Source organism: Mastomys coucha, unplaced genomic scaffold, assembly GCF_008632895.1.
Source record: "Mastomys coucha isolate ucsf_1 unplaced genomic scaffold, UCSF_Mcou_1 pScaffold6, whole genome shotgun sequence".
NCBI classification, from domain to species: domain Eukaryota; kingdom Metazoa; phylum Chordata; class Mammalia; order Rodentia; family Muridae; genus Mastomys; species Mastomys coucha.
In genome coordinates this window covers 84,677,685-84,693,353 of record NW_022196912.1, presented here as the reverse complement: position 1 = coordinate 84,693,353, position 15,669 = coordinate 84,677,685, and the positions used below count along the sequence as shown (strand labels likewise).

At 40.8% G+C, this 15,669-nt stretch overlaps 1 protein-coding gene across 2 annotated transcripts in view; it reads left to right on the top strand.

The window, feature by feature from the left end:
* Map4k5 (mitogen-activated protein kinase kinase kinase kinase 5) overlaps window positions 1-11,099 on the top strand; it is a 91,917-nt gene extending 80,818 nt beyond the window's left edge. For both annotated transcript variants that reach the window (XM_031355899.1, XM_031355898.1), the window contains 5 exons: window positions 771-839; window positions 2,355-2,447; window positions 5,665-5,735; window positions 7,783-7,838; window positions 9,494-11,099. In XM_031355899.1, the coding sequence (XP_031211759.1) occupies window positions 771-839; window positions 2,355-2,447; window positions 5,665-5,735; window positions 7,783-7,838; window positions 9,494-9,581 (377 nt within the window). In that variant the 3' untranslated portion in view covers window positions 9,582-11,099. The remainder of the gene's footprint in view (window positions 1-770; window positions 840-2,354; window positions 2,448-5,664; window positions 5,736-7,782; window positions 7,839-9,493) is intronic.
* Window positions 11,100-15,669: the final 4,570 nt, after the last annotated feature.

Here is a 15,669-nt window from a genome sequence, read left to right as displayed (position 1 = left end):
CTAGTGAGAAGCACATCAAGGCCCATCAAAAATAGCAGGGTTATAAGAAGAATGAGTAGCTGCAGGGAGGGAAGCCCAGGAGCTGGAGGGAGTTTAGGGGAGGGAAGAAGGGAGAAGAGCTGGATGCCAGCATGAACTCTGAAATGTGGAACAGGTACTGGTACTGAGGGAGCCTGGAGGTCAGCACTGGCTTTAATATGCTTGTAGGCACCACGGGTAGCCATATGTCCCTTGTGACAGAGGTAAGGGGAATAACTCCTGGCAGATGAGAACTAGTTTCACAAGTTCCTGAGAAATGCTGGCTTCTATCTGACTGCCAGAAATCCTCCTATATGTATACAGGTTGAGCTCATTTCTGGATATTTGGACTGCCTTTGGGGTTTGGGAAAGTGGAGTTTCCTTTGGACTTGACAGATTCCGTCTCTTGTGCTTGCAGAACAAAATGTAACCATTGTGTGCGTGTATCTTCCTTTCCTTCCACGTACCTGCCCTTATCATCATCACGATAGCCCACCTTTCTAGAACAAGAGTAGTAGCTAGAGCAGGGCTGCATTTTCAGCTCAGATATCCGTGTCAGAGCCGAGCTGGCATTTTGTTCTGCTAAACTGAGCTACATACTTTTGTTGTTGGTTTGGTTTGGGTTTTTTTTTTTGCGATAATGTAACACGACAAATTTCAAAGAGTAAGTCTCAGTGAGCTTCAGACTTCTGGTTTCTAAGCTTCCCTGCTTCACTGAGGTATGTTGTTAACCGTAACCTCTCCCCACTCAGGCAGCCAACAGCTGGATTCCATTCATGTGACGCAGCTGGAGAGAGACACTGTTTTGGTGTGTTTAGACAGTGAGTATTATTTTGAAGGTTATTTTGAGTGTACTACTTGATGAAGCAACCCCTGTAGTGAAATTAAACTGTTATTTAGGCCCTAGTCTTTAAGTGACCTGGCTGTATTTGACTAAGTGGCTAAATTCACTGCAGCAAGAGGCCAAGCTGTTGTCCCAAGGAGCTATCCTTCGGTTTTACATTTGACCCTGGAGACATTAGCACTGTTCTCTCTTAGAGACTCTCTGTATAAACTGTCCCCTCGCTGTAATTATGAGAGTAGAAGGTCACAGTAAACTGTGATTGCAGTCACTTAACGTGAACTTCTGGAGGCTTGTCAGGTCTAAATCACTCGGGCTCCTGACACTTACACATGCTATGATCTGTTACGCAGGAGACATGTTATTGATGGGAGCATGGTGCAGCGTAAGCAGGGAAGGTGTGTTACTTTGATTTTGCAGAGGAGGCACCCCAATCCTTAAAACCTATTTCTCCTCCTGCAGTACATGTTACAGGATGGACTGTACCCAGTCTTGGGATTATATTTAGAACATGACTGTACAGCTTGCTTTTAGTGGCTGAACTACCTGTATGTGTAAGATCATCTAAGAACACAGCTGAGCAACCCAAAGTCTGCAGGGCTTTGCTCCTTGCCATCCCTTGGTGAAGGACTTAACTCTAAACACCTGTCAGGTAGAAGCGTTTATAAAGTTGTCTATAAGGAAATTGCATCATTTTTTTTAATCCTAACAGATACAAAGTGTTATTAGCGTAATGCATAAGCATGACAAGAACCCCAGAGGGCTAAGGCTTTCCTGCTAAACCCCGCAGGCCTGTGAATCTTCAAAGGAAGGAAGACCTCATTCAGTTTTCATCTCCATGTCATGGATTATAATAGGCTTGAGAACACATTGGTTAACAAGACTCCCTGCTTCCTGACAAAACCAATTTCTGCTTTTAAAGACGTAGTTTTGAAAAATATGTTCCCAGTTCTGTGATTTATAAGTTGGTTTTGGTAGACAGCAGTGGAGACAGGCTTGTAATCTCAGACTGTAGGAGTGGGCAGCTGAAAATTGAAGTGTTTTTTTTTTTTTTAAGTGTCCTTGAACTAATGGGAGGAAATCAGAAAGCAGAGGGAAAGAGACCACATTTGCTTGTCCCCATCCCAGATGTTACTGCCCTGGGGAGAACTGGCCCATGTGCCCTGACACACTGGGCTCCTATGGCAAGTCAGAAATTGCTACAAGTGCTACTTGATAAATACAGTGGGATTTGTGAGGGAACAATCACAACTTGTTGCTAAATATTCAAACATCAAAGTAGCCACTTTTAAAAAAATGAAGATATTCAGTATATGCTCTGTAATTTTAAAAATAGCAAAGTTCCACCTATGAAAAAAGGCATTGTTAACTGTGTCTTTTAAAACATATTAATAAACTTTATTAAGAATATTATTTGGTGCCTATATAAAACACATTATATTTATTTTAAGAAATTTTCATCTCCAATCTTGACCTTTTTTTAATTTCTTTTAAGAATTTGTAAAAATTGTGAATCTACAAGGAAAGCTGAAGTCCAGCAAGAAGCTGGCATCTGAGCTCAGTTTTGACTTCCGCATTGAGTCTGTAGGTAAGTCCTCTCTGTTGCTGACCTGGCTTAACTGCTGGCTTTGATCATGCTCTCCCTGGGATGTATAATGTAGCAGCTGGCTCATAGCTCTGCTAAGAGAAACCCTGTCATTGCACCAACTAGGTCATGCATGTGGTGAGTGCTTTCTAAGTTTTCAACTAATTTCATTTTGATTTTTTTTTATTTTATCAGTTTCATACATGTAATTCACATTGATCATGGTCCCCTCCCTGGGTATTGGTTTTTAAATATGCTCAATATTCCCAGTGTTATACAAAGTGAATTACACTTTTCCCGACCCTTTCCAAGTCATGCAGGTGCTTGTGTGAGGTGAATATTGTGTTAGGCACACTGTACTTCTTTAGCACTATAGTCTAGTTTCTTTGTGTTGATGGCTGCTGTTTAAATCTGTTTCTATATAAATAGTAAGTTTGGGGCTAAAGTGATGCTTCCAAGGATAAGAGCACAGAGTTCAATTCTACTACAACACCACACATGGCTACTCACAAGTGTCTGTAACTCCAGTTCCAGGGGACCTAATTCCCTATTCTGGTCTCCAAGGACCCTGCACACATGTGATGCACAGACATGCATGCAGACAAAGAACCCACACACATAAGAAGAAGTACACCTCTGGGCTGGAGAGATGGCTCAGCACTTAGCAGCACTTGTTGCTCTTGCAGAGGACCTAAGTTCAGTTCTCTGTGCTCATATTACAGCTCACTGCCAGTTCCTGGGCATCCAACAGGTACACATGCATGAATGTAGGCAAAACATTCACACACATTCTGGGCAGTGGTGGTGCACATCTTTAGTCCCAGCACTCTTTTAGGAGGCAGGTGGATCTCTGAGTTTGAGGCCAGTATGGTCTACAGAGTGAGTTCCAGGACAGCCCGAGCTGCACAGGGAAACCCTGTCTCAAAAAACCAAAACAAACAAAAAGCAGTAACAACAACAACAACAAAAAGAAAATTCACAAACATAAACTAAAAATAGATCTTTTTTAAAAATTATAAACAAATAGTAAGTTTTCCCAAGGCTATAGAAAGGAATGTGTCATTTTAGTTTGCTTCCTTGTTTGTATTTTACTTTATACTGCTTGTTAATTTTATGATTTTTGTTCTAAGTATTATAGAGTTGGGTGTGGTGGTGCAGGCTTTTAAACCTCAGCACATAGGTAGCAGAGACAGTTGGTTCCCTGTGAGTTCAAGGTTTCAGGCCAGCCTGGTCTACAGACCAAGTTCTAAGCCAGACTGCTACTGAGACCCACTTTCAAACAACAGTGGAATTTCCACTTCCATTTTTTTTTTTTTTTTTTTTTTTTTTTTTTTTTTTTTTTTTTTTTTTTTTTTTTTTTTTTTTTTTTTTTTTTGCTGGTGTGTCAGCATTTTTCTCCAGGAGAATAGAAATTGTGAGGGAAAACATTATAGATCCAAATATTTATTGTACTATAAAAGAAATAGATATGTATATTATATAACTACCTGTATACAGTTTGTTAAAAACTTTCTGGATATTTATTTCTTTATTTGGTTTTGGGGGTTTTGTTCTGTTTTTGGTTTTTGGTTTTGGTTTTTTCAAGGCAGGGTTTCTCTGTGTAGCCCTGGCTGTCCTGGAACTCACCCTGTAAACCAGGCTGGCCTCAAACTCAGAAATCCGCCTGCCTCTGCCTCCCAAGTGCTGGGATTAAAGGCGTGCGCCACCACTACCCAGCCCCTGTTTTCGTTTTTTTATTCTAAGCTGAGCTTCTCATATTAAACTAGAACTTTCTTGTAACACAGTGGGTAAGGGGCACAGGTCATAGCTTGCTCAGTGGTAGTACATGAGGACCCTGGGCACAATCCTAAGACCAAAATAAATGAAATATGTTGTGTTCTTGTGTAACAGATGATAGAAAAATACCTTGCTTTTGATGGAATGTAACTTACTGAAGCAGAACCCTAGGCTGTCTAAAGAGTCAGAGAGAAGGGGTATTGGAAGTCTGTTTCACCCTTCCCTGTTATACCCTGCATATGGCATGTCAGGCTCTGGGACGTGATGGCCTCTATTAGTGTGGCGTAGATCCTCTGGCCTCTTAGCTGAGATATACTGATGTGCCCCGTTGTCTAGAGAATTTTATTGTTGCACAGAAGTCTCCTCCTGGATGGCCATCACCTCATTTCAGTAAACCTTAAAATGGTGTCAGGGATCCTCCTCTCAGAGGCCTTTTAAATCATGTCTCAAGCACTAGACAAGTAACTGAATTCCTCATTTGTCACATCTAGTGAAACATGCAATCTGTCATCGTCAAATACTTCTGTCTCTATTAGGCTGAGTTATGTCCCAGACATTCTTGCACTAACCATGTCATTATTCTAATGAGAAGCATGTATTCCATGCTTGTCTGGCATGCACAAACCCTTGATTTGCTCCCTAGCACAAGGAAAAAAATAATTTTGAATCTTTTCCACCATTATGTTTATTTATGTTTGCAGTTTTCTAATTCTAGTTACAAGAATAGTCAGTAAAATACTAAGATACTTATTTAGCGAATGACTGAGGTTATAATATTCAATGTAATTAAATTTTGGGTTATGAAGTGGGTTTATTTTTTAAAATTAATTTTGTAATATGAAAATATGAACATAAAAGTTACCTGCTTGATAGGTACTTGAATAACTTCTTTTTAAATGCAAAAACCCACTGCATGTTTTGCATGTTTTTACTGTTTTAATCACTTAAACAGGAGATACAACATATGGAAATGAAGTCAATGGCCAGTACTCAGCTTATCAGTCAGCCGATGTTGGAGGAGTGCCTGCAGCACACATCTTTGAAGGCTGCATAGCTATCTCAGTAAATTACTTGAGCTTAGACACTCCTTAGTCACAAAAATGTTGAGCAGTAATGGTCTAGACAGTGGAATTTTGCCCCAAGCACTTGGAAAGCCTTACATTATCATTTGTTAAAAAGTTAGGGAGGCGCCAGAAAGATGGCTCGGTGCTGCAGTTTCCTAGTGTCTGCATTCGGGCCTGAAACTCCAGTTCTAGGGGATCCCTTGCCTCTGGTCTCTTCAGACACCTGAACGTGCACATATCACACACACAAACATATACACAATTAAAAGGAATAAAAGTAAGTCTTTTCTTTAAAAAAAAAAGACAAAAAGCACAAACAAAACAAAACAGTCTGGGGAACTCTGTTGTCCTTCCATTACATGTCCCCTCATCTTTCTCAGTGTGCCTTCAAGACAGCGTGTTGGCTTTCTGGAAACACGGGATGCAGGGTAAAAGCTTCAAATCAGATGAGGTAAGTTTGTACCGGTTACCTCCGTTGACTCCTATACTAGATTGCTAATGGTGAAATGTTCATTTTTTCATGTCGTCTCTGAGTCGCACGGCTTTGCTTAGTGCCTTTGATGCTATAACATGGCAGGATGGCATCTGTGTTCTCTCTTCCTTTACGTTCTCTTTGATACTTTGAATTCCTAATGTTTGCACAACTTCATTCCTTTATTTTGTAATTTGTAAATGTAGTTGCTGGCATTCAAAATTTAATTTTGAAATTAAATTTTTCAAAATTTAGTGAATATTTTTCATAAACGCTGTTGTTGTAAATAATATGTAAGACCTATTATGTTCCAGGCAGTTTGCAAATATTAGCACATTTAAGGCTCAAAATGATCCAGTGAAGTAGGCACATGACCAGTTAAATGGCAGAGCCTAGTTTGGAAGGTCTTCAAGCATAACTTAGCCAAGATGATCAGGGTGCCTTTATGCAGGGAGGGGAGTGTGGCGCTCTCCCTGGGGGACAAAGCCCACACCGACACCAAAGGCTCATAAATCCATGGAACTGTCTGAAAGGTTGGAATCTTCTTGCTTTTGAATTTAGTTTATCTATACCCTTATTTATATTTTAATAAATATTTTTACTTCTAAGAAAAAAATGTCATGAACCAGTGGTCATTGGTGTGTTGGTTTATTTACTGACCCAGGTCACTAAATGTCACCAGGTCCCTGTAGTTAGTGAAATCTGTAGTCCTGTTCACTGTCATGTGCTAATTGTTGTGTTGTTGGTTTGTGTTCAAGACAGGCTTTCCCTAGAGTCCATGTGCGAGGCCAGCACACCCAGCATGCTAGCTCTTCTCACGATCTGCACTGTGTCATTGCCATCTTTGGGAAACTCAAACCCAGGGTCTCAGGCATGCGAGGAAGGGGCTTTCTGCTAACCCACATGCCCAGCCCTGAAGCTGCCTGCTTGGAAAGCATCTCACTTTAACTGCTCTCTGCACCTCTGTCTTTCTGCTGGAATTCTCATCCTTTGAAGTTTAACCTCTGCCATAAAGTAACATTCCACAGTAATTAGAGTATTGCAACTTGGTACTGTGAAAATTAGCCCCCTGGAGCATACAGCGCCTAAACTGTTTGCAGATTGACAATCATTATGTCTTTCCAGATAGACTACAAGTTCCGGTTAACAGGCTTTTTACACTAATCATAGCAATGTTAATTTGAGTTCCCCAAGATAACAACCCAAGTGGAGGTACTGTATCTAGGAATAGATTCTAGAAAACAAGTGGTGTAATAAGACACATAAAAGTAGAAAGAGAGGGGCTGGCGAGATGGCACTGACTGCTCTTCCGAAGGTCCTGAGTTCAAATCCCAGCAACCACATGGTGACTCACAACCACACGTAATGAGATCTGACGCCCTCCTCTGCTGTGTCTGAAGTCAGCTACAGTGTACTTATGTATAATAATAAAAATAAATCTTTAAAAAAATAAAAAAAAAAAGTAGAAAGAGGGCATATTCATATAAGTGGGCAGCTGTCTGCTGTGCAGCAGGATTAGTCAAGTAGGGAGCTCCCGTGATGCTGACCACCCTTAGAGGCAACTCGGTGAGAGAAGAGGGCGGTGGAGTCTTGTGCACAGTGGCTGTCCGTTTTGGGTAGGGCTGCATGGCAGTCCCCACTCTTTGGGAAGTGCTTGTGCTTGGTGGTGCACCTCTGGGAGCAGCAGGTGTCATCTAACACTGGGTGACCCCCAGACCACCTCACTGGCACAGGCTTACGTGACCTTCTCGTAACTTCTAACCTCTCTGGCCTCTCAACAATAGAAGAATTCAAGTGCATATTACATAGAGTTCGTACAGAAAGCAGCTGACTGAGCCTAGATGCTCTGTAATTATTGGCCCATTTCTACTCATAGTAAAAAAACTTATTGAAATATATTTGATTTGGGGAATTATATATTTGAAAAGTTATTTATTCCCTTTCATTGCTAGATCTAAGTGATTGTTAAATTACTGTGTCAGCAGCACCAAGGCCAGAGTGTTACTGATGGTGTTTTCATCCACAGGTTACCCAGGAAATTTCAGACGAAACCAGAGTTTTCCGCCTGCTGGGGTCAGACAGGTTGGTTGTATTAATTTAATTATGTGAAAGTAGCAAAAATCAAACTCTTGACTAAACTGTCAGCCCGTGTCCGGTACAATCAAAATTCTTAGACGGCTCCTCAACTTAGACAGATAATTGTATTGAGAGAGAGTAATATTTAGTTTGTTGGGTTACCAGTCTTTTCAGGGCAATAATTGTGCTTTGAGAGACCTTTACACTCAGCCAAGACAAAATGTATAGATAAGAGTGCTCACACCCTTTGACCAGAACAAGACTTCACATCCCTTTCTTTCCACTGTGTCTTCCTTTCCAAGTATTACGTAAAATGTGAGATGTTAGTTTTGTGTCATAAAAAACTCACCTTTTCTGGAGAGCATTCTTACTGTAAGGTGTTGGGCAGTCCATCCAACACTGCATAAGTGTTAGATGCGTGAGGAAGGAGTGAGAGAATGGAATTAATGACTCTTTGAAAGGAGGCCATAAGGAGAAAGGAGTTTCTGAAAATTAGTGGTTACCTCAGTGAAGAAGAAAGGCAAGCCACGGTCGTGATAGTAAGTACTGTGACTAGAAACCAAGAGGCAGCAGGAATGGGAGAGTCACCTCCTGCTGCTGGAGGACTGGCAGTGGTGTGGGTCTGTAACTCTGAGGAGTCTGGTGGTAGAACACCTCATGGCTGAGGCTCTCTCTCCTCCTTTTGCCCAGACTTCTCCTTGCCTGGCTCTCCTTTGTTATGTCTCATTATTCTGACACAATTTGCTCTAAAATTTCATTTTGAATTATGACTCTTGAGCTCATCTTCTTGTTTAGGCATCCCCTTAGTTCTTTTATATATACACATAAGATTTTATTTTCTTTCTCTCTCTCTTTTTTTTTTAACATTTTAGTGTGTCTGTGTGCACACGTGTGGAGATCAGAGGACAACTTACAAGAACTGGTTCTTTTTACCACATGGGCCCCAAGAATAGAACTTAGGTAGTTGGGCTCCTCAGAAGCCCCCTTGCCTGCTTACAATAGTGGTTGACTCTGGGCAGATAGGCAATTTTATTTTTTCCTTTTATATTTCCATAATACATAAGGTATGTTTTTATTGCATAAAATTCACACAAAAAATATTCAGTATGTGTGAACTGTCTCTTCCATTTGACCTCTAGACTTCCTTCTGTGTGTGAATTGTATTTTATTAGATTCTTACACTTCTCACAATTAAAATGCTGTGGGGTAGCTCTTGATTCTCCCCTCCTTTCTTTCAGCCCTCTGATGCTTTCCCTGTCTTTACTCCTGGAAAAGGAGAGAGATGGGGTAGGCAGCACTCCATTCTTTGTTTTAAACCATTTGTTTTCCAAGACCCTGTGCAGTTCACAGGTCCTTCTAGGGTCCTGTTTATTCTCTATCCCTTCTTTTGGTATAGACGCCTGAGGCATTTGTCACAGCTGTTGTTGGCATAGCTGAGTAAGCATATTTGGGTTCAGTGGGAATAAGGTGAGACTATCCCCGACCATGTCAATCCTTTATATAAAACAACTGCTGTTCAGTAGTGCTTGACATTATGGAACACACTAATGACTTTGGCTGTGTCTCTGGATTTCATGTATGTCTGTGGAAGGAGCTGGTGCTACTAGCTATGGTGGACAGACACCATGTGAACACTTAAGCTTTTCCTTGGTTTCTTTTAGGGTTGTTGTTTTGGAAAGTAGGCCGACAGAAAACCCTACAGCACACAGCAATCTCTACATCCTGGCTGGACATGAGAACAGTTACTAAACAACAGAGATGAATTCCAAGTGACAAGAAGATGAATGAACGTGTTCCATTGAAAGCAAGAGTGTTTTAAGGGAATTCAGTACAGACTGCAGTGTGACTTGCTTTAATTGTGGGTTTTATATCAAATGAACTGTACATTAGGATAGAATTCAGTATTTTCTGTAGCTGGAAACAGCTAATCAATCTCTTGCCACTGTGTGGTGGTTATATCAAGTTTGCTTAATAAAAGCTATGAGACAAATAGTCCTCTAGTTCCAAGAAACACAGTCCTTTTAAAAAAAACATTGTTTGTAACAAGGTGCCATGGTGTTTTTAAATAACTCATGTGATTATCTAGAGGGAGTTTAGTAAGCATTATATCATTTTATACCATGTCTTACTCCTTCTTCGTGAACATAATTTGATAAGATGTTATTGAAGAAGCCTTTCACTTTGACATTGGACGTTCTGTATGTTTTTGTAAGATAGAATATTTAATCCTTATTTATTAATCTCTTGCTGGAGTGGTGTAATGTTTCTAACTTTTAGCAAAGGAAGGTTGCAGAGCAGCTGAAATTTTTTATAATGTGTGAAAATTTTGTTTACCTTTACAGAGTAGTGCTTTAGGAGTTACTGGCAGTGTGTTTGGGGGTACAGCACACGCAGTTTCATTTAACAAAATATTTTATGACACAATTTCATGCAGGGTTGCCTTAAAGGGAATTTGTTTCCAACTCCAGATGGTTGTAAGGGCTCGTGCAGAAATACTGATGGTGGACAAAAGCCTTAGTGGGGATGTGTAATGTCTAGGTGTGACTACCGCATTTTTGACAAGCAGTATAATATACCTGTGATTTTGTTTTTTACATTAGGGATAATGCATAAGAAATTAATCTCCATATATATCATGATCCCTTAATGTTTGGGAGAAAAGTATTTAACTGCCCATATTATGTATTTTACTTATATTATGCCAAGGGGAAAACTGCAAAGTAATTGCACATGTAATCTTGGGGTTTTCACATACATAGGTATTCATCATGAGTAGGTTTAAGAAAGAAAAAAAAAATACTTTAAGTGAAATTGGAATTTCTGATGGGATAGTATAGATAAATAGTGTTGTTTTTATATTTTTTAAAAAGCCAGTATACTAAAATTAAAAAAGGATAGGGCTTTAGTTTGTTTTTATTTTACAATCCTTAGTATTCAGAATTGATGTGTTCTATTGGTACCAGCTGTCTTAATGCATTTATTAAGAACAGTTAGCATCAAGGTGATGAACAGGGAGCTGAGAATAGCAAACTATAGATGTAGTCTGACCGGATACTTGACAGGAAAACAATGTACCTATCTCATCTTTAGCAGTTTTGTAAAGTACATGTTATCATCTCCACTTTCCAAATGAGGAAACAAGAGTTTAACAAAGTTAAGCAACTTACACGTTACATACTGGTTAGTTCTTTGAGCCAGACCAAGAGTCCTCCGACTCTCCTCTTTTCACTATGCAATATACAAGTAATAAAATGTTACACAAATGAACTATAAAGTACTTGTTCTTTTTTTTTTTAGATTTATTCATTTTATGTATATGAGTACACTGTAGTTGTAAGCCTTCATGTAGTTGTTAGGACCTCTGCTGACTCCAGTCGGCCCCGCTCACTCTGGTCAACTCAGCTCACTCAGGCCCAAATATTTATTTATTATTATACATAAATAAAGTGTAGCTGTCTTCAGACACACCAGAAGAGGGCATCATATCTCATTATGGATGGTTGTGAGCTACCATGTGGTTGCTGGGATTTGAACTCAGGACCTTTTGAAGAGCAGTCAGTACTCTTACCCCCTGAGCCATCTCAGCAGCCCAAAGTACTTGTTCTTTAAAGTGCACATATTGGAGTCAGCAGTAAGATGCTCACTGGATGCAGGTTCTTGCCATGCAAACCTGGCTGCTACCCAACTTTGATCCCCTCAACTCCCCATGTGAAGGTGGAGGGAGAAAGAATTGACTCCACAGTTCTTGTCATCTGACCCCCTCGTGTGTGTGCCTGCACACACAACCCCAATAGTCAAATAGAATGCACATTGGCTATTTACATAGGATGCATTAAGTGGGTCCTCTCATGAGGAGTGCCATATGCAATAAATGGCAGGAAGACAAGCCTCAAACTCGGGAAAGTTCAAAGACTGCATCCTCTTTTCCTCAGAACTCCCAGCATCCACCCTATCCACACTGTACAAGGTGGCCACTACGAGGGAAAAGACCTAACAAAGGTCCTGGTGTCCAAGACCTCCTGCTAACAAGCCGTGTGGCTGGAAAACATTACAGTAAAAATGGAAGCTGTGCTGTGCCCAGAGCTTGCAGTCAGTCTTCTGTCCTATGCTATGAAAAATGAGTGATTAATTGAGTGTTACAGAGAAGGCAAGGGGGAAAGAGAGCACTTGAGGAAACAAACTGGCGGGATAACAGAAACTTTGGAAGATCACAGGAAGATGGGGGCATGGCCGTGACTCAGGAGTAGACATTTCAAGAACCTTTAAAAAGAACATGAATAGCTCAAGTTGAAAATTTAGAATATAAGGCTGGAGACATGGCTCAGTGGGTTAAGAGCACCACTGAAACAACAAAACAAAACAATGATGCATTTCAAGAAAAGTATCCTAGTATTGAAGAACATTAGGTTCTAGATCAAAGAGTGTTAAGTCCTGAAAGTTAAACACCAAGGTATGCACACACACATACACACACACACACACACAGAGAGAGAGAGAGACAGAGACATGGGCACATATCACACAAAAGGAATGTAATGAAAAATGTTGGGGGAAGTGAATCTGTTCAAAACACATGAAACTTGAAACCCAAAGATCTACTATAAATAAACACCAAGTCACATCATTAATTTCAAGGATGCTGGCATGATAGTTGGTTACATAGCAAGGAATACAAACTTGTGCCTTTAAGTGTCAACAGAAGCCATGTGTTCAGGTGAAGGACCTGTAACCACACGCAGCTTCAGCCACTCCATCTGTCACTTGGACCTGAAAGAACAGGTTGGAAAAATGGCAGCCTCTTCAACCAGTGGCACTGAGATACCTGGACATTCACATACAGAGTAAAAAATTCTTACCTCTGCCCTGTCTAAAAGTCAGTTCAAAATGAACCAAAGGCCTGAGTCTGAAACCACAAAGGAAAACATACATAACACGCTTCAATATAGAGAAGGACGTTATAAAAGGATTCCAGTCACGCAAGAAACAATAAAATTGGTAAGTGGAGTGAGATAAGAAGGCATCGTGTGCAGCCAAGGAAGCAATGAAGAAATCATCCACAACAGTAGAAACGTTTGCTAGCCACACCTCTAGTGGATTAGTGTCTAGAAATAAGAAGGGTTTGAGTCCCAGCACCCACATCAGGGCTCACAATGAACTATCTGTAACTTCAGTTCCAGGGGATCCAGTAAGCACTCAGGTTATATGTACATACAGACGAAACATTAATACACACAAAGTAAATCTTAAAATGTACACATTGAGATTCTGTCTTCCTCAGTGGATATGGCTAACAAAACCAGTGCTGGTGAGCATCTAGAGATTTTGCAATTAAAAACCTTTATATACTGCCAGTGGGAATACAGTTGCAACCACTACAGAAATCATGGAGCTTCCTCAAAATGCTGATGTTAGAACCACTGTATGGTCCCGCTCTGTTGCTTCTGGGTGAATCAGTCAGATTACCACAGAGTTAATGTGTGATTGTGACATTACTCACAAGGACCCAAGTTACAGATTCAGCCCGCATCTATCATATGGACAGACCGGTGTAGTATGTAGACAAATAGAGTTCTAGTTTGCCATAAGATTGAAATTATGCCATGTTTTTGAAAGTATATGAAGCTAAAAGCCACCATATTAAGCAAAAATATACCGGAACTGAGACCATTCATGTAGAAACCCTGACAGTTCTCAGCATGACCACATATTATGACCTCACAACATTCCACATGTTAAATTAAGTCCTCATCTTTAGAAAGTGAAGATACATAGAAGAGAATGGCGCCTGAACAGTTATGAATTAATACATGTCTTGGTTATGAAGAAAGAACCTGCGAGGACAGTCCTACAGGGATTCATACACAGCAGAAGGAGGAATGTGTTCTCCACTGGTGACGTCAACATAGCCTGAGAAACTATAAAGCACCACCTCGTGACACTTTAACAACAAAACCCTTACCACACGTGACAGTGGCAGGTGCTTTGCTAAGTCATTCCCGTGCTCCCCAGTAACTTCAGCAAACAGTGCTTAGCAAACTCTGAAAACAAATGACACTGAAATGATGCTGAATTTGGACTCCATGGCTTTCATCCTGGTGGTGGTTCTCAAACCTGTCTTCCTGGATTATCTGCTTCACTGTGATTGTCTTGTGATGATTTAAAGATGCAGTGGAGCCCAGCATGGCTGTCATGGCTCTGGCAGGCCTTGCTCTTCTCCACCATTCCCTCTGCCTTGTGAAAACTCGTTAGATTTTAGGTAAGAGCTAGAATCCAAGGTCTCTTTGGCCACTTCCTCCTGAGGCTGACCACCAAGGTCCAGCTATTGAAGTCCAGCAATCAAAAGCTCCCTTTGGGTCACCTAATTATCATGCCCAATTAAAATTAAACACCTCATTCTAGCACCAGGTTTCCCCCTTTTCCTTTATAGACAGCCGTTTGCCTCTGTGCCACATCAGAGGCTGTCCTTTGTCCTCTGGAACAAACACCCCCCCACTGCTCTTCCTTGCCCTTTCTCTCTTGTCCTCTGTCTCATGTCTTTGTCCCTTATCCCTGCCCTCTGTCCCTCTGGGGACAATAAATCGCCATTTATGCTGAGAACTTGGTCTTGGGGTTTCTTGAGCCATTTTCCAAGATTCCCTACAGAATCTCTTATGAAGATACAAGGGAACGCTGTGGTGTTTATTGTCAAAAATGTCTAAAGCCAATCTCTGAAACATTCTGCTTCTTTGTACTCTCTCTTAGATCAGAGGTATTCTAGTTCCACTAATACTTTTAACATATATATTAAAATTACTTGTGTCTCATGCCTTTACTCCCACCATACTTGGGAAGCAGAGGCAAGTGAATCTCTGTGAGTTCAAGGCCAACCTGGTCTACAAAGCAAGTTTTAGGACAATCAGGGCTGTTACACAGTTATACAGAGAAACCCTGTCTTGGAAAAATAGTAAATAAATAAATAAATAAATAAATAAATAAATAAATAAATAAAATTCCAATCAGTTTTGAAGAACATAAACACTCAGCCTATAATTGTGTGTGTGTGTGTATGTGTGTGTGTGAGAGAGAGAAAGACAGAGAGACAGAGACAGAAAGAGAAGATTAGCATCTATTCCTCTATTGTTCTCCACCTTTATTTTTTTCTTTTGAGAAGACATCTCTTGAGTGAGGAGCTCACTGGCTGGCTAGCAAGCCTCAAGGAGTCTGCCTGTCTCCCAGCCTCTCCCCACCCAGCACTGGGATTGCAGATAACACGTTGGGGCCCAGCTTTTCTACACAGAAAAACTGGGTTCTAGTGTTCTGTGACCATGGATGGAGATGCCGCTCTCCCCAGAAGCTCAGTGTGTACTATATAGAGTTAAACTCAGAGGGAGCGTTATTGTATACAGCTGAACAAGGAGGCAGGGTTACTACATACATATAGTCAGGGTTTGTAGTATACAGCTTGGTCAAGGAGACAGGTTTAGTCGATCTCAGTAGGAGCAATTTCTGTAGGGGAGCAGTCTTCAGGCAATAAATAAATACCCAGGGGGAGAAAGCTGTGGTAAACACTTTTTGCACTGTCCACATCCACACATGGACCAGAGAGAAGGCTTGGCCATTTGTCTCCAAGTCTCACCTTAGTGGGTGAGGGGAGAAGCTTTGCCATTTTCATATTAGTTTGAGGCTGGGGTCCTTGACATGGTTGGTTCATGTTAACAACACCCATTCTCTCAAAACTTCACTCTCTCAAGGGCTTCCTACCTCTCAACACATTGTGAGTATTTCTTGGTAGATAGTTAATAGTCTGATTCCTTATGACTTTTTCCAGACATCACTGGCTTCTCTTGCTGAGAACCCA